Here is a 20,203-nt window from a genome sequence, read left to right as displayed (position 1 = left end):
CGATCATTTCCCGAATCCCACCCACTCACAGTAACTTAGTGAGAGCGGTTGATGGGTGCAGGTGTGTGCTCCTTTTCTCTACAGGCCCTAAAGACCGAGAGCACTGAGGAACCAAGTCATAGCCTGATTCAGACCCCAGTGGCCCCCATGGGCCCAATAGACATCTGGGTTCATCATCTCCTGTTGTCTCATACCATACATATGCTCTTATGTCTCTTTGTGGCTTTAACGGTTTAAGCGTACAGGGGCCCATCAATAAACTAAACAGAGGTTATAGAACTTTAGGTGCTGAGTAATATATGCAGTGATTGATTTTATTTATCCTCTATTTGTCGAGAGCCCTGGCCAATTCAAGGATGTTTCTTCTGTGAATGTGCAAACTGTCATTCAGGTGGACTATGTGCAAACTGTCATTCAGGTGGACTGCCTGACCTACATGAAGGTGTGTGCTTTGGTGAAACTGTCATTGGAGTAGCAGTGGCCATCTCTCTTGCTCTCTATCTCTCTCCTATTGTCTCTCTCTAACAAATTATCTCGCTCAGTCTCTCCCTCTTGACCCAAATCTCCCACTGTCCGTCTCCCTCTCTCTAGGTCTCTTGGCTCCCTTTGATTATGCGTACAGCATACGTTGTGCTCATCATTTCAATTTAAAACATATGAGGGGAAAGCCTGCTCTTTAATGGGCCGACGTGGGATTGGAGAATGCTGAGAATGATTGAATTTTGTGCGAAGGCCAGGAACGATCAGGTCTCGCCTGGCGTTATGCAATCGACCATTCTCCCCTCACAACGCGACATCTGGTAAAAGTCAGAGAGGGAGGGCTGGAAAGCCCGACGTCTGGACGAGACCAAAAAGAGATTTCTCTAAATGATTCAAGACAATATTAAAGGAATGCTGAGCGATCAGAGGAGCCAATTGAGATCTGATTCACCACTTCAAATGCAGAGACTCTGGAGGCGACTGCTTTTAATATTGCTAAATGAATCTTTTTACACCGTGATGCTTGACATACTATATTTCCTGACGGACGGAAACATATGGTTCCTATAGGAATCCTGCCATGCACTATTATTTATATGATTATGTCATGTCTGTTTTTGTTCTGCTCTTTCCACCTGCTTGGCTGCATTTGAAAGTCTTAGGCGCAAAGGCCGGCTTACTCCCAGGCCTTAAAATTACCACTTTGTCCAAACTCATCAAAAACACTTTTATTGCAACTTCATAGGATCATTTTGGGCCCTTTGGGGAAGGCTAGAGACTCCCCCCCCCCCCCCATTTAGTCCATTACACAGTTGTCTTGACCTTGGCTACTCTTTTTGTGCAACAATGTACAAAGTAATCAAAAGGTAAAAGCAACACTTAGAGTAGGCACCTAGCAAAAAGATAAGCTTTTATGATAAAACATTGATGTGGGCTATATTCTATAACAGGCAGGTAATCTTTGGAGATAATAATATGCCATTTAGCAGACGCTTTTATCCAAAGAGACTTACAGTCATGTGTGCATACATTTTTACATATGGGTGGTCCCGGGGATCGAACCTACTACCCTGGCGTTACAAGCGCCATGCTCTACCAATTGAGCTACAGAGGACCAGGATGACAGGAATGCCTTGCTGTTAAGTCCAGTATTGGTTTACAAAGTAGACGGCTACTCCTAATGTCATCCTTCTCCCACCCCTTATCAAGCAATTGTAGCTGACAGACACTCTAACCTACATCAGAAGTGTACTATATACTTTTAATGCAATATTTCATAATATTGCAATAAATTACATTTGTGAGATGAATTAAATGAATGAGTTCGGTACTGTATGAGTGATCGGCTTTACTGCTCTGCTCTGCTATTCATGAACCGTGAGGCCACACACACACACACACACACACGGCCCCATCACAGAGAATGCAGGGCTTCTGTTAACATAATAATCCGCTGTTATGAGAACTTATGACTGTTCTCTGTGCTACATGCACACAGTAGAGACGTTCTATGAAACAGAATGTCCGAGCTGCGGTCAGAGAAGGAAATACCTCTGTGTTTACTGGCTCTCTAAAACGTGGCGGCACTTCCTTGTGAGTCCTCTGCGAGTCGTCTGCTGAAGGCCAAGAAGCAGGGCATTCAAAACCGATTTGAGATGGATCACAAAATGTCTCATGTGAGGGGAATTACTGGATCCCAAACGGTATCAGGTGAGGAAAACCCTGTTGGATCACAAAATGGGAGGAAAAGTGAACAGTTATTGATGGCAAAGGTTACTAGTGATGGAAAACACTATTTTCTTGTTACATAATTGTTTTGCTATTTGTGATACGTTTTCATGAAGGTAAGACTAGGGGCTCTATTCAATCCATATCGCGGAAGTTCAGCACTACAGCGTGATTGACATTTAAAGCAATGTTCCGCATTAGCAGTGACTGCATTCACGGTAAACACTGCATATGTCGGCTCAATCGAAAATGACCTTTACATTTCTATCGCGCAATCTATAACGCTTCAGTGATACAAATTGAATAGAGCCCTAGCCGTTCACTACACATTTTATTTCCACGTCTAAAACATATCTTCAACTAGCCTGGCTATGTTGATTCTCTATACGCTGAATAAGGCTGAGGCCGAAACTTGTCCATGCAGAGCAATTTGGATGAATTTAAGATTATTTTCTGGTGTGCTGTCCATCTCATTTACTGTATTCTGACAGAGACCCAAACTAACACCTCCTGTTGAGAAGTCCTATAGTCTCCTCTCTGTCAGGAAGCCAATCCACCAGGGGTGTGCCAGCAGGTCACCCAGAGGTCACGCCGGGCATCAATTAGAGTGCTTATTTAGTGGATTACTCCTTTAAGAGGAGTGATCGGCCTGCTAAGGCAAAGAATCATTAGCCCTCCTCCCGCCCCCACCCTGCCAACAATCAATACAGAGGGATCATTAAAATGAATAGCTGGACATTCCCCTTTTCTCCGGATCCTCATTCTGAAATCAGTGTCAAGGGAAATGAAGATTGAGCCGGTAGAAGGCGTCTAAAAGCCTCCAGTGATTGTCATGAAGTCATCTTAAGCCGAGAGCCCATAGCTGAGAGAGAGAGAGTACTAAGCACCCACCTGAACTCTGACTAGCCCTGCTTTTAGCCCGTTAAGAGCAGCCCACGTGTCTGCTGCTACTGTAACATCAACACAACTACATAGTGTATACAGAACTGTATGGTAGACAAGCTTGAGTGCAAATAGTTGGGTCGATGACTGTGCAGTATGTGTGAGTGTTTCAGGGGTTTTCGCATGAATTTAGAGCATTAAAAAGGAATCAGAAGGGGATATCAGAATTCAATTTATTGGATCGATTGACACACTGAAACTTCTTGCTTTATGATAATATCAACACATTGACTCTTTTTGAATGATTTTCAATTAAAGTCTCCTCAAGCACAACAGTATGTCCTCGTCAGAATTGTATAAATCCTTGCATGACATTTCACGCATCGAAAAAAAAGAGAGAAATAGTGAATCAAGTTGAATGATTGCAGATGAATAAAATACATGCACACAGTTTTTCCAGTCCATCTGGCTGTCTTTTTGAGTGTCTCTTAAAGTGTCTTTTAAAAGGTGATTTGTCTGTGTGACCTCAGTGATGTGACCATGTCAGTGGGTCATCTGTTGGGCCTGTCATGTGTCCAGAGGGCCCATGTGGAGAGAGAACCCCCCTCCCCCAGACACACGCACACAGGCACACACACACAGACACAGACACACACAGACACACACACACACACACACACACACACACACACGCACACACGCACACAGGCACACACACACAGACACACACACACACACACACACATAGAGACCCTAGCAACCCTCAGCCTCTCCTTCCCCACTCCCTATAAGGGGCAATATAATCTTTAATCCTCTTCATGGGCAGTAGATGCTGATCAGAAACCAGCATTAATATTGCCACTATCCTGCTAGATGTGTATAAATACATACCCTTATGTCTCTAACTGTGATCATGAAAAAAATATCCATGCAGTTTTCCCCTTTACCCAAGATAGAAAAACATCAAAAACATCTATATTGCTTAGAATGACAGAATATCAAAGTCCAACTGTATGCATGGCCAAGCAATCATCTCTTAAAGCATCTCTTAAAGTCGCCCCCATGGTTCTCCCAACATGCCCTTCATAACAGAGGTAAGTTATATCCCGGATTTACGATCTGCAGATGGCTGGACTGGAGGAGAGGAGAAGAGAAGAGAGGGCAAGAGCTGCACCACTGTGCCTAGCTATGCACTCACTTTATAAAAGCAGAAATCAAGGGCTCAGTGGGAATACAATGAGAGAGGAAGCGGAGCCATAAAGAACCTGTAAATCTACCCTCTGAAACTTCTTAGCAGTGCCCCATGCCAGGTGAAGGGTGCACGAGAACCCCAGGGACCAAAAGGCACGCGTTAGAATCATTGCGATTTTCACTAGGATATTTTTTCACTTACAAATGAAGCACATAGAATCAAGCGTCATAGGTACACCTGTTAAATCTGTTTATTTATCTCACACTGTCTTAGGCCACTTCATCAATACATTTCTTCTAAATCAACTATATGGGTCCTCTAATAAAATGATACTGGTTTCAATGATTACTCAACTGTGTCAAAGGGTAGCTAGCTCTGTCAGAGGAAGATCTAGGTGGGAGCGGGCGCCAGGAAAAAGAGGCGTGACTGCATCTGTAAATAGACAGGCTATTTTGGGACTGCCATGGGTGTACAGGGGAGCACCGCCCAGGCCTGCCCACCTGACTTTTGTCACTATGACGATGGGCCATTCGGAACTTTGCTGCTGGATGGAAAAAGTCTGGAGGACTGGCAGGTGGTACACAGGAGCGTGGTACAGCTCACATGGTGAGAAGCACTATGCCACTCCCATAACCACCCACTCCACACTTACAATACTGTACTGTAGGCTATACACATCCTTGCAAAGATATACACCTGAAAGAAATGCATATTTAATCAAGTATAGCAGCTAGTCAGGCTAGTCAGGTCAATCTGAGTTAAGGTAAAGGCTTGAATCTTGGATCAAAGGCTTGAATTGCATAAGAAGAATGATGTCAAACAATGCCTGCTATTTGCAGTTCATTTATGTAAATACCTTGTGGCATCTCCACCAAAAAAATAAAAAATATGTGATCATAGCTGCTGATCTAAAAATTCAAAATGTTTGTCCATATATTTGAATTGTATTTCAACATTTTGTTAATAAATAGGCCATATATGTATACTACTGTATTGTGCATTGTAAGAGACATTGAAAAAAGAAACCTTAGAGGAAATAAATAAATCAACTGGAGTTTAAATGTCTTCATAAAGCCATGGTAAGATAATTGAATTTGTCCCATACATGTCAAGGTCCTGCAGTGTCCATTTCAAGCTTTATTAGGCATATGGGGGCAGGTTGGAACCATTCAAGGTTTACCATGGTCAAATAGTATAAGACAAGAAAATCTAAAGCTGTTGAATTATAGAGAAAGTCTTAAACTAAAGCATAGCCATATGGAGCATGGATGGATACGGCGGAGAATTAGTTCAATGTGCATAGAAAGATGATTCTGTATCACTGCATGGAAAATATTGTTTCAATGTTGAGGGTGAATTCGTTATCTAAATATGTTATGTCATTCCAGACAGTCGGAGGGATAAAACACCATATAGGATTTCTGGTAATGATTTGTGTCAAAAGGAAAGGGTTTTTATAGCACATGCATAGATTCATGGACAATGCCATCTGGTAAAGACAGCAATATAAAACAGCTAGAGTAATGCTGCATGTGTGTGTGTATGTGTGTGTGTGTGTGTGTGTGTGTGTGTGTGTGTGTGTGTGTGTGTGTGTGTGTGTGTGTGTGTGTGTGTATGTGTATGTGTATGTGTATGTGTGTGTGTGTGTGTGTGTGTGTGTGTGTGTGTGTGTGTGTGTGTGTGTGTGTGTGTGTGCGCGTGCGTGCGTGCGTGCGTGCGTTTGTAAAATGCTCAACATAAAAATCAAATTAAAATCCTAATAACAGCAATGCACATTTCAGTATTGTCATTATTATGTAATTTATTAATTCCTTTTTTATAGAACACATTGAGTGTACACAAAACACCATTTGAAATGCCATAAATATTTCATATTAAAGAGGAAATATGTTTCACCTTTGTGCCTGGATAGAAAATGATTAAGAGTTACAATCATGTTGTAGCGGGGAGACACTGGAGAATAAGGCACAATACATCAATCTGTTACATAGAGCCATGCTATCATATATTCCACATGTATTCATGAAGCTATTTAATGGTATAGTAAAGCTAAATCATATATGTCATTAGTATTCTCTGCATGCTGAAGAAAGACATTGTACTTGACGACATAGAAAAAGATTGCAGATCTTTCATCCTTCGTAAGAAGAGACCCCGTAGCGCAGTAAGGGCTGTCTGTCCTATCATACTAAGGATATTCATCTAGATTCTATAACATTTGGTCATGACGGAAGAGAAACCTATGCTGCTACTATGGTAAAGTGCATTACGTATTGATTGAAGCCTACTGAGCCACTGTCTCTAATAGTAAAGAAGCTTGAACAATAATTTCAAAGGTAAAATCCTTTGATATGAAGAAATCAATTATTGCCAAGCTGAAGTCTCAATCCTTCTCTAGCTTTATTATAAAGGCAAGTGGAATAAGATTTTGTCTTAGATAGTCCTTATCGTCATATGGTATGTACATGCAAACCCAGTTGTTCTCCTTCGATATGTAGGCTCTTTCCTGATTGTCTAAGCATTTCTGAATATTCTAAACAGAAGGGTAAAGGGAGGGGGAGGCCAGAGCAGAAGGAGAGAAGAGGCACTAGGTGTCAAGACAGATGCTAGCGACGAGGTGGTACACATTGGATCATCATAAAAAGGAAGACAATGAAAAAACCGAGGAGCTAAACCGCAAAACTGCATAATAGATTTAAGGCATACACAAAGTACATTTCAAATACATGTTTATACAAAGAATTTCATACACAACATTCAGTATAAATGGACAAGGACATAATAAAAACAGATACACAAATCTAACCTATACACATGTCCCTACATATTTTCCAGCCATTTTTAGTTTCCCTGTAAACGAATGATTGAAGTGATCGAAGTAACATAGAAAGAAGCAAATCTTTTTTTTCAAAGGAGACAAAGACGATTGCATTCTAGTCAGTGAGTGATGTTGTAAGGCACCGCTTGGGTTGCTGTGGTTTGCCAGGACGCTCTGACCAACATATGACACACCCATTGGCTTGTCCGTACATTAGAGTCCAACACACACAAAGAAGAGGTCATCAGTAAAGAAATGAGTGTTCAGTCTTACTGAGCTGTTTGGTCCATTGAAGAGCAAGAGTTGTCATTTAAGGCAAGTGTAGTAATTGTCACAGTCCCTCCCATTATATCTAAGGCCGTCTCATATTATATTCTAACATTAGTTCATATGGAGCTTTGCAGGTTCCTGTCAATGACCTCAAGTTGGCCAATCGTTCTGCAGTGTCACGAGGGGCCAGCGAATCAGGCATCTGGGAAATGTAGGGATGAGGAAGTGGTAATGTGAAAGCTCTCTGTTAAGGGGTTCCTCATGTGGATATAGGAGCTTTGGTTTGTGGTCCCTTTGCCTCTGTCCCTTTTTGTCATCTGCAGAGAGTTTATGTATTGAGATGCACTGAGATGCTGGACAGGTCGTTTCGGATGATCTCATTGACTGTGGAGACAAAAGGAGAGATATTGTTACTCGAAAACCCCTCAAAACATACCTCTCATTATATCATCATCATTGTCACAATATTCATCATCATCATCATCATCACAATTTTCTGTGGCTGTACCTGTACCACATGATATCTGGTGGTTAAAAGTTTGTCACTGTGATTTCTGCGGATTCATGTAAGACCAATATCTTCACTTTCTCAATAGTCAGCACAATGGCAAAGTGAAAAATATATAATTAATTCTAAATCTCTTTTGACACGGCAATAAAAATGATTTTCTTAGGAATTTTCAGTAAATCGCCACTGTGGGATTTAGACACAAATACATACACACCCTTATTCTCTTTCTTGTATTTCCTGTTCTAGATCCTGTGCCCGCGCGTTTCCCACAGTCGGGCAGACAGAGAGCAGTCCCCTCTCTTTATCTGCTGTGTGCTTTGGCACATTGGGGGGAAGTGACTGACCCAGGCCCTAGGACTGGGAGCAAACAAGAGGCTCCTCAGGGCACCCCATGATAAAGCAGAGGAACAGAGAGAGAGAGACAGAGAGATAGATAGAGAGAGAGAGAAAGACAGAGAGGGAGACAGAGAGACAGAGAAGGGCCACAGTCTGGAACTCAGTAAGGTCACCATCCACATCACTGGAGCCAGGAAAGGAAGTCAGCCCCCTCCTCATATCCACTCTGCCCCAACAGACCAGGGCAGACTGGGCCTACCTTATCAACCCCTGGGCCTCTGGACGTACGCACGCGCACACACACACACACACACACACACACACACACACACACACACACACACACACACACACACACACACACACACACACACACACACACACACACACACACACACACAGAGTTGGGGCTCACCTCCCTTTCATGAGGAACTCCCACTGGAAAAAGTCAACCTGAGCCAACACCGCTGGCTGTTTTTACCAGTGATTCTGCTTCGGGCTAAACAGGCTTTTACACGCTGCGGTTATTTTTAGTTACGCCTCCGCGGGACAAAAAAAAGGCACAAAAGCATGTTACAATGAAATGATCAAACTTTAATGCCAGTCTTCAATTCCATGGTTGTGAAAGAAACAAGAAAATAGCTTGGGGCAAAGAAGTGTTGTAGAGGGAGGGAAAATCCAACACCTCAGCAGCGTATGCCACAAATGTACCTTTTCTCTGAGAGAAAATCAGTAGCTTCCTCTCTTCTTGTCAGTCAGGGTAAAAATACTGCCATGTCGACACCCACGTTTTAACCACAGTGTTGTTTTTCTATGCTTTATCAACTAATATTTTCCATTTTCGAGGCGCAGGATTTTCCATTGTGATTAAAAAAGATATATTGTACAGGTAGTTCAACTGAACTGCCCCTGACGGCCTCCTATCTGAGCCCCATTGACGTTCAGAAAGCCACCGGAACAGGATGTGGCCAACTGTTACACCACACAACGATCACAAACAGTTATTTATAACTAGCTAATCAGCCATCAGTTATCTGTATCTCAAGGGGAAAATAATCATTCTTAGGTAGGCCTCGAAATTATTGACTGACCAGGGACAAATTAGTTTGTATTCGTGTTTGGTGTTTTACTGTGCTTAAAGCTCCCCATAAGATGTTATGTGGAACTTTATTGCATTATTCAAGGTCCACTCTATTATGAAGTCTATCTCTAATTATATACACGTTACTAGATAGGGGCTGTCCTAAGTTGTAGGCTAGTATCAACGTTAAGGCTTCAAGCCCTGGATCATGTTCATGGAAATGTCTTTGGAAATGGTGATGGAAATGGTTTCAAACAAAAATCTACGTTTCTCATTGGACAAGTATTTCAGGCAGTTTTCTTCCATTTAGTGCCTAATGGACATGACCCAGTTGCATTACTGTACCCTAGGCCACCCTGTCTAGTCCTTGAGGTGAGGAAAGAAGGGAAAATGGGTCAGAGGTCAGCCTAAGTCCTCTCATTGCATTCATCTTCCATGACGCAACACTAACCCAGATGACAGCGCTTTACTCACTTCACTCCCCCATCCACCTCACTCTCTCTCATATGAAAGAGACAACCACAAAAACACAGTAAAATGGTGAGAAGTCATATTTGAGGGCGAACATTTTGTTTGAAATGGAATTTTGCTATAAATCAAGGCAGTTCAAGGTATTGCACAACCTTGTGAGTTAGTGCAATACTGCAATGTCTCCTCATAGACTGAGTAAGACCCTATCAAATATGCTCCTGACAAAATACAAAAATTATGATACTTCATGCATATGATAATATGAATCTTCGGTAGATAGTCAGTATCAAATGTAGTTACATTATATAAAGTCATATTAATTTAGGTTATGATAATATTATTGCAATATTATTGCAACCACTACAGATGTTAATGTGTGACTCTCCTTGGATCAAACTTTGATTGATGATAACACTCTACTATTGGTCACTCATCCATATATTTATATATTCTTATTCCATTCCTTTACTTAGATTTGTGTGTATTAGGTTTTTTGTTGTGGAACTGTTAGATATTACTTGCTAGATATGCACTGTCGGAAATAGAAGCACAAGCATTTCGCTACACTCGCAATAACATCTGCTAACCATGTGTATGTGACCAATACATTTGATTTGATTTGATGCAATTCCAACCTGCTTGACAAGCTTCTCAACAGCATCGGAAACATTTTTTTTTTGGTTCCGGTTTCTCATGTATGGAAAAGTGGGAGAAGTCCTTTGTTGAATAAACAAAAACAGTGGAAAATTCAACTGAACATATTCCACTCATGCAAAACAACACAATCCTCGCCCACAAAATTATGAAAGCGTCATCCTTTGTTATCTTAAGTACCTCTAATCACGTCCAAACCACAGCTATAGCTGCCAGCCTGTTTAACAGCTCATTTTGGAAGGTGTGAGAGTGACAGAGGGGGGATCTCAATTGTGTGTTCCTTGATTTCTCACCTCCTCTCTCCTTCTCAAAACACATGGAAGGTCAGAGGGGAGAAAAATTAGATTTTCTCCTACAATCAGTATGGTTAAATCTGTATCGTCCGATTAAGATAATAGTTTGTTTAAATTGTTTACACATTTTGCAAGAAGAACGATTTCCCTAATAATCCTGTTTACACGGATCTGAATTTAGGCTACCTGATTGGACATAAATAAATGTAGAAAATGGCCAATCAAAATAAACCTTTATACCACAGAGAAGCCTATTTGATTCTGAGTTCGGACATATAAAGTTTGTATGTGAAAACTATTTCTAAGATTCATACTTTCAGTCTTTCCAAACTCACTTCTCTCGCGCATAAGAGGGAGGCTTGCGCTACCGTGCTATGTGCAGATACATATACAAATACACTTCTGTCCTAATAATTATAAAGATTGCTCAGAAAACCAGGTGTTTTAATCGGCAGATGCTTACTTCAATTTTGACCTTATGCCGATTAAGATAAGCAGAGTAAAGTGTTTACATGACTATTGCCATAATCAGCCTACTGCCATAATCAGTTTTATACCGAATTATTACTGTGCATGTAAACATACTCAATGTTTGGAGAAGGAGACAAGGAAGTATGGAAATATAGTTGAGATTCACCCTGAGAGTGTGTCAATGAAGCAGCCATCGCTCCTACTCACCTCTATAATTATCCTGCTGCAGTACTTTCTATGTGTTTGTGCAGTGGAGGGCACACATCTAACCATATTTCTAAGGACGGACAGGCAATAGATGGATGTATCTATGGGATTGGCTTGGGTTGGGCTTTCTAATGTCTCTGCTACAATTCAGCTTTCCCACCGGGGTGTGGCCATTCTGAACAAGTGTATAGAGAGCTCTCCAAGGTACTCTCTCTGTCGACATAAACAATCATTAAAAACAACTTCCCTCATCTCAAGGAGGAGCTACAAAGCCCAAAGTGCACAGCAGAGGGACTGCAATGCCGTATAATTAAATTTCAAGCTTTGAATAAACAATGTTTGTCAGTTGTACATGAAATTAGAACACAGCACCAAGTGAACCGGGAGGTTTAGATTACAGGCTGCTGTTAGGTTAAGCTACCGTAATGTGCCTGAAATGGCCGCCAAGGCAGTAGGCACCCAAAAGGTTAAAGAGCCTGTCAACGTTCAATTCTGATAAAGACTGATCCGAGACCAACAGCCAAGTCCATCAGAGCAGCAGTGGAGTAATTTGGCTCTATTTTGATTTAGTTATCCAGGCAGAAGCATTATGACTTCATTTGGGCGAGGAGAACGCGCCACCCGAGCTCCCCTAGCCGAACCTGACCCGCGCGGGGGATTGAGTTAGCCGAGGTTAGCGGATAGCGTTGGCGTCAGGGTTCGATAACATCCAGGCTTCCTCTGAGAACAGAAGATAGCCATGTGGTTAGAGGAGATGGAGAGGAGAGCCTCCCGGGCCGCAAAAACGCTCGGTGGTCCCTGCAAGCGTAACCCGATTCCCCCTTTACCCAATCAACGACTGGCAATGACCTGGCAGCAGCGCAGACTTCACTTCACCTTCTTCCTGTTCAACTTTCTAATCATGCCCTTTGAACTCTGAGTTGTAAGCGTTGTAAGAGAGGCATCCTGCTTGGGAGTTTCTATTCTCTCCGGCTGCTCATGAAGGAAGGCATAGCTAACTTCCTGAAACACTTTCACAGCTTGGATAAAACTACATCAACTCCAGTGGTGTTAGGGTTAGAGACCTCGGTGCTGTATGGAGGGGTAATCTTCCTATGCTTACACTTCCCCGGGCCCTCGAGTGCCCCATAATGCCTTGTGAGAAAGACAAGCACAGCTTCCACCTATTGTGTTGTTCTGGCTCCTTACTGCATACGAAAAATCTGATCTGAATCATAATGGTCATTCATATAAACATGCTGTATATAAACATGGCCACACACTCGCATGCAGGCACACAAGTGCACCAACACATACAGACAGCATCCATGCACGCACACAGGCAAACAGATAGACAGACAGACACAAACAGGCACACATGCAGACACACATGCAAACCATGGCATGAACATCCATATGATTTAGGAACAATAGCGGAACGCAACAAAATTATTCATTACCCTTCTCTATTTCAAAATACTGTAATAGGCGGAAGAGAGGAGTACAGCCATTTGGACATCCACAAAACAAATGCTAAACCTTGTTTGAACTCAACGTGTATGTGAAATTGATTTGTTGAGGAAGCTGAACTGGAGTTTGAAGCTGCTGAAGAGAGACAATTGAATTTCCTGCTACATATTACTTTTGTTTCCCAATAATATCAAATCTGCTCTCGGTTTCAGCAGAAACGCTTAATGGATCATTTGCAGCCTCCCACACACGTCTGCAACAACTAGAGGGAGAGGCTGGATGCACGGCACGCACTCCTCTTCTCATAAGAATCTGTCAGAACCAATGTTGTGAAGGGGGGTGAAACGGTCAGAGCATGCAGACATGCACGCACATACCCATGCGCGCACGCACGAACACACAGCCTATGCATGCACGCAGACACACACAGACAGACACACAGACAGACAGACAGACACGTGCACACGCAGCGCACACTCACGCACACACACATACACAAACTCATCCCTATAGATAAACGCAGGTGGACACAGAGAAATCACACTAAGCTAATTCTTCGTCGTAATAGAACACTTCATAAATTCATCTCAGCCTAGCAGGTAGACAACAGCGTCTGATACCCTAGGAAGCCCAGTGGGTGTAATGATGTGATTATATGTGCAGACAGGGATATATCATCCCCACAACTCTGCTGATGTGTGAAGCCTGCCTTTCCCCATGTGGAAGCACTCAGCCTCACGACTGACCGGAGGAGACTAAGTTAAAGTGTGTGCTAGAGAGAGCGGAGAGAGAGAGAGAGAGGGGGGGGGGGGGGGTAAAAAATGATGTTGACTGTGAGGGTCTCTGCTCTAGTTTTACAACCCTTTCGGCAGCAGCTGGCCAGCTGCGCAGACGTCGATGTGTGCCCTGGGCCTCGGCCAATCCGCTTCCTCCACTGCCAAGGTGCACACCAATGGTAAGGGGGGGGGGACTAATGGTTAACAGAGGCTGAGGCTGAGCCACGCTGACTGAGAGAGCGAGAGAGGGAGTCCTTGGATCTCCAGGAATACTTTCCTCTGATGGCTGCTACTGCTTGCCGGACCTCCGAGTATAGCTCCACGGAGAACAGCCTTGAAAAACTGCAACGTTTCTTAATACCATGTGGAGCGGTGGAGAGCAGGGAGTGGGGAGACAGCGAGATAAAGTGGAGTGCTGCTCTCATCTCATCTAATCTCCACCTGTGTCTTCCTACGTGAGTCTCTGATGTGCTCCTCATCTCAGACAACTTCCATTATTGGTCTCCGAAGTAAGATGAAGCCTGCTCGTTGCCAGGCTAAACAAGTGGACCCCTAGAGAGCTAGCGAGCGTCTGCTCTGCGCTCAGCCCAGACGGAAAAACACCAGGCAGTAGCCAGAGGGCTGCAACAGCAGCCTCACAGACCGAAACAGGCTGAAAAAACAATAGCCAGCCACCCCAAAATTAGACAGCCAATCTAAAAACAACAGCTTTTTCACTGAAAACCACCCGACACTGATCTGCTTGTTTTGGCAAGGCACTTTCTCTTCTTCTATGATATGTTGCTACTGCTGCCTCTCCTCCCTATCTTACTTCTCTGTGAGATGCCGCCGCCGCCCGTCCCTCTCCTCCTCTCACTTCCTCTAAGGCCCAAGGGGCGGTGGGGGTGTTAGCTGGGGCCCGTCTCCGGGGACGATGCTGGGGAGGTGTTTACATGGTTAGGGCCGCTCTCCTGTGAGCTCATCATTGATGGACTGAAATGAGTCACTCGATCATCTTCCCTGTGTGCTCTCCCAGTTTCTCTACTACTAACAGTACAAAGTAAACCAGCGGTACCAAGATTTCATGATATATTTGATAGTGAAATTAAACAGGGGTGTTAATCTCATTCTGCATGCTATAGTTGTGCTCTATGTGTTTCTTGATGTATAAAGCTGCAATATGTAACTTTTTGGGCGACCCGACCAAATTGAAATAGAAATGTGTGTTATAGATCTGTCATTCTCATGGAAAGCAAGTCTAAGAAGCGGTAGATCTGTTCTATGTGTGCTCTTTCTATGCTTCCCGTTCTTAAGTTTACTTTTACTTTTGGTTTTGTACCCCAGCTTCAAACAGCTGAAAATACAATATTTTTAGTTATGGAAAATATTATTCACAGCGGTTTAGATGGTACAATGATTCTCTACACTATACTTGCTTGTTTTGTCACATAAAGTGAAATTAGGCGAACTATTACAATTTTAGCAACCAGGAAATTGCAGAGCGATTCCTACATAGTGCATCTTTAATTGAACAACACTTTATGAGAAGATGTAACTTCACAATGGGGATTGAGTAAGTGGTATAAAATGAGGCAATGCCAGTGAAATAATGAAATAAATGAATTATTTTACACAACAATGTGTAAATTGCAGGTCACAAGTTCACGAGCAACATAATCAAGAAAGAAAGAATAATAATAAAGCGCAGCCAAGCCTAACGAACCACAACATCTAAAAATATCTGAGTGAGAGAGTGAGTGAAACACACGTTTGCATGGTGGAGATATGAAAGGAGACAGATTAAAAACGTTCAGCATGCCTCATTGACTAAAGGTTTCATGCTAAAATAACGATTGGCCATCAGATATGCCTGGTCTGATTGATACCGAATTGGAAAGGCTTGAGGCAACAGTGGCTAATGCACATGGATAGAGATCTCACTTTTTGAATATGGTGGAAAAGCTTGGACATATTGAAGCGATCATACTTTGCTAGATTACAACCATCTGAGTGAGAATTTGGCCGTACACCTGCATATAATCGGATTTATGACATCAGCATTTGTATTCTGCCTCTTTAAATCACCTGTTCCCTGTCAGTCGTAATGTGGGATTTCAGAATCCACGTTTTTATATAGAAAACCACATTCCCTGCATCCAAAAAGGCTTACCTCAGTGCAAGTTTTATAAGCCCCTATCTATCATAGACATAAGGCTTAGAGAGGTACCTTGTCGTTTAAGTGTACGTATGTGTGTGTGCTTGTGTGTGCATGTGTGTGTGGAGAGCCTGGCACTTGGCCTTCCACAGGACCGTTGGTCTTTCCATCCCGGTGAAGAGGTATGAGCTCTTGTTCTTTGCCATCTCTTTCATGCATTACAAGAGGAAGCCCTTGAACTTGACAATATACTCCTGGAGCGCCCATCCCAATGCCAGCAGGGATATTGCCTCAATCTGCCTCGCAATGTTGGATATACAGTGAAGACCTTGCCATGAGGAACTTCCAAGAGTCACAGCACATCACAGCGCAGCACTAAAACTCAGACGGATGGACACTAAATCCACAAAAGGCTCATGCAGTGCAGAGAAACTCCTCCTGTCTCTTGTCTCCAACACTCCTGCTGAGATCTTGCTGCTGACCTACAGGGTCAGACTTATATTGACTGTAAGTCTCAGATCTGATTCACACTCAGTCCACTGACCTGGAATCTGCTCTGAGTCTACACTGTTTTAAATCTTCTCCCACCTGCTATGATCGGTAGACTGAGAGGTAAAAGGGTCAACTTAGGGTGACTCATGGACTTACTTCCCTGGGCTAGGGTTAAAGGGAAGGGGGTGGGTTGGCTTGGCAAGTCCTCTCCTCACGTCAACCTCTTTTTTGATTTACCTAGAGTGCAGACAGACAACCTTCCTACATCTGGAGGTTCTGATCCATCCAGCCATCCTAGATAATATAAAATCTATAGGGATCCCAGGATATCTGTTCCAACTTCTTCCTACACACATCACAGCAACCATGCGCACACATGCAAACTAACACAGACAGACAGACAGACAGACAGACAGACAGAGCACGCACACACACACACACACACACACACACACACACACACACACACACACACAAACACACACACACACACAATAACCTATCTGAGCCGTCAATGGTAAATCATAGCTAGCGGTTTCACCTGATTATGGCCATACGATTTCATCACCTGTAGATTTAATGCTTGCCTTCGCTTGGGGAATTCGCCACATGAACGTCTTAGCAGAGAGGGAGTCCTGCTCTTTTTTGTAAATACAGTAAATCTTACTGATTCAATTAAAACATATGTGACATCTCCACTCACTTGGAGCATTTACAACGGACCTTATCTGACACGAGGAATGTGTGAGCAGATGTGATACAGTGGGGGAAAAAAGTGTTTAGTCAGCCACCAATTGTGCAAGTTCTCCCACTTAAAAAGATGAGAGAGGCCTGTAATTTTCATCATAGGTACACGTCAACTATGACAGACAAAATGAGGAAAGAAAATCCAGAAAATCACATTGTAGGATCTTTTATGAATATATTTGCAAATTATGGTGGAAAATAAGTATTTGGTCAATAACTAAAGTTTCTCAATACTTTGTTATATACCCTTTGTTGGCAATGACACAGGTCAAACGTTTTCTGTAAGTCTTCACAAGGTTTTCACACACTGTTGCTCGTATTTTGGCCCATTCCTCCATGCAGATCTCCTCTAGAGCAGTGATGTTTTGGGGCTGTCGCTGGGCAACACGGACTTTCAACTCCCTCCAATGATTTTCTATGGGGTTGAGATCTGGAGACTGGCTAGGCCACTCCAGGACCTTGAAATGCTTCTTACGAAGCCACTCCTTCGTTGCCCGGGTGGTGTGTTTGGGATCATTGTCATGCCGAAAGACCCAGCCACGTTTCATCTTCAATGCCCTTGCTGATGGAAGGAGGTTTTCACTCAAAATCTCACGATACATGGCCCCATTCATTCTTTCCTTTACACGGATCAGTCGTCCTGGTCCCTTTGCAGAAAAACAGCCCCAAAGCATGATGTTTCCACCCCCATGCTTCACAGTAGGTATGGTGTTCTTTGGATGCAACTCAGCATTCTTTGTCCTCCAAACACGACGAGTTGAGTTTTTACCAAAAAGTTCTATTTTGGTTTCATCTGACCATATGACATTCTCCCAATCCTCTTCTGGATCATCCAAATGCACTCTAGCAAACTTCAGACGGGCCTGGACATGTACTGGCTTAAGCAGGGGGACACGTCTGGCACTGCAGGATTTGAGTCCCTGGCGGCGTAGTGTGTTACTGATGGTAGGCTTTGTTACTTTGGTCCCAGCTCTCTGCAGGTCATTCACTAGGTCCCCCCGTGTGGTTCTGGGATTTTTGCTCACCGTTCTTGTGATCATTTTGACCCCACAGGGTGATATCTTGCGTGGAGCCCCAGATCGAGGGAGATTATCAGTGGTCTTGTATGTCTTCCATTCCATTTCCTAATAATTGCTCCCACAGTTCATTTCTTCAAACCAAGCTGCTTACCTATTGCAGATTCAGTCTTCCCAGCCTAGTGCAGGTCTACAATTTTGTTTCTGGTGTCCTTTGACAGCTCTTTGGTCTTGGCCATAGTGGAGTTTGGAGTGTGACTGTTTGAGGTTGTGGACAGGTGTCTTTTATACTGATAACAAGTTCAAACAGGTGCCATTAATACAGGTAACGAGTGGAGGACAGAGGAGCCTCTTAAAGAAGAAGTTACAGGTCTGTGAGAGCCAGAAATCTTGCTTGTTTGTAGGTGACCAAATACTTATTTTCCACCATAATTTGCAAATAAATTCATAAAAAATCCTACAATGTGATTTTCTGGATTTTTTTTCCTCAATTTGTCTGTCATAGTTGACGTGTACCTATGATGAAAATTACAGGCCTCTCTCATCTTTTTAAGTGGGAGAACTTGCACAATTGGTGGCTGACTAAATACTTTTTTCCCCCACTGTATGAGTGATTTATAATACCTAACACTGAGAATCTCAAAGAAAAATAAACTAAAGTTTTAAAGAGCGCAGCTTTGCAATCTCATATCACCGACAAGTTTTAACCTGGACTCCCCTGACTAGCTGTTAGTGGTCTTACCTCTTAGTGAGGTATGGCAGTAGAAAGGGTCAGCTTAGCTTCCACCTTCTATACATGTTAATATAGAGATGAGAACTTAAAATTGTAGTATGAGAGAAAGAGGTCAGTCTGGGGAGTCTAGGGACTAATTGAGATTGATATCCTTCACGGTTCATAAGCCAGCAATGGGACACTGAATGCTCACTGCTTCTGAACGATCCTTAAAAGCAAACCCATTCAACCTCAGCGTGGTATTTCTATACACTCCTCCACTCCGATCCATGTTTTTCTTTCTTAGACTTCGATCGATTCAGTTTCTAACAGCTTCTGCCCAGTCAGAAGCATGTATGTTCTGTCTGTGTGTGAAGTACAGGGGCATTGGAAGAAACTGCCAGGGAATCTAACCAGAGAATGCAAGCTTCTTGCTTCACGCTCACATTTTCCCTCTCACTCTCAGTATGTCTGTCGGCCTCTTCTTCCCCACTAAGTTTTCTCTGGTCGACAAGCTTCTCGTGAGTCTGCCCTGTGCGTGTCTGACTGAATATCCCTGGATCTAAGCAGGTGTTGAGGGTGCCTGTACCCCCCCCCCCCCCCCCCCCCATAGCCCTTCTCATTGCAGCTTCTGCCCCATTGCTTCCTCTCTCTATTTCTCTCTCTCTATTTCTCTCTCTATTTCTCTCTCTCTATTTCTCTATCTCTATTTCTCTATCTCTATTTCTCTCTCTCTCTCTCTCTCTCTCTCTCTCTCTCTCTCTCTCTCTCTCTCTCTCTCTCTCTCTCTCTCTCTCTCTCTCTCTCTCTCTCTCTCTCTCTCTCTCTCTCTCTCTCTCTCCTTCTTCTTTTTCTCTCTCTTTCACTCCCTCCCCTCAGCAGAACACAGCGGAGACAGGGTGCTTTGCCAAGAGCAGCAAACCTCACGGCATTCCCCATCCTACCAGGCTGGAACAGCCCTCTCCTGTTGACATCCGTCACTACAGGATACTATTTCACTGAGCTAATACATTTCAGATGGGGCCTATTATTAAGGAGTCTGAAATGAGAGATCTGCTTCTGTTTACCGATGCCACAGGTATTTACCTTCCCCAACAAACTAACAACAAAAACCCACCGGTATGAAGAGTGTGTGAGTGAGAACTCACTGGCAGATCCGCTTTGTAAAGGTGGTCTTAACACAGGAATGTGTGTTTGTCTGTGTGTGTATATCTACGTGTGGGCGTAGATTGTGTGTTGTGAGTGTGTCAGCAGACAATCACAGCAGTGAGAAAATATTTACTGTGTACCATTCAGAAGCCAATATGTCAGTGGTCTGGAGCAGAGGAAGCTACAATCATATCTAGTATAATGGCTTTGCCAGGCTACAGATAACCTCAACGGCTCACAGGCCAAAAGGGAGCCAAATGATATTCAATCAAAGCCTGTGGAGAATAATATAAATAATCCTGTCAGTGTTGTAAACCACATGCACATCAATCAT

At 43.2% G+C, this 20,203-nt stretch overlaps 1 protein-coding gene across 1 annotated transcript in view; it reads right to left on the bottom strand.

The window, feature by feature from the left end:
* Positions 1-9,111: 9,111 nt before the first annotated feature.
* LOC311108593 (nuclear factor of activated T-cells, cytoplasmic 1-like) overlaps positions 9,112-20,203 on the bottom strand; it is a gene marked incomplete at both ends in the record, with an annotated part of 45,544 nt that continues 34,452 nt past the window's right edge. Inside the window, one exon of the mRNA XM_084151248.1 lies at positions 9,112-9,189. Coding sequence (XP_084007374.1) covers positions 9,112-9,189 — 78 coding nt within the window. The remainder of the gene's footprint in view (positions 9,190-20,203) is intronic.

This window comes from Coregonus lavaretus (genome assembly GCF_964263955.1).
Source record: "Coregonus lavaretus genome assembly, chromosome: 3".
NCBI lineage: Eukaryota > Metazoa > Chordata > Actinopteri > Salmoniformes > Salmonidae > Coregonus > Coregonus lavaretus.
The sequence above is the reverse complement of the archived record's forward strand: the minus strand, read 5'-3'. Positions and strand labels throughout refer to the sequence as shown.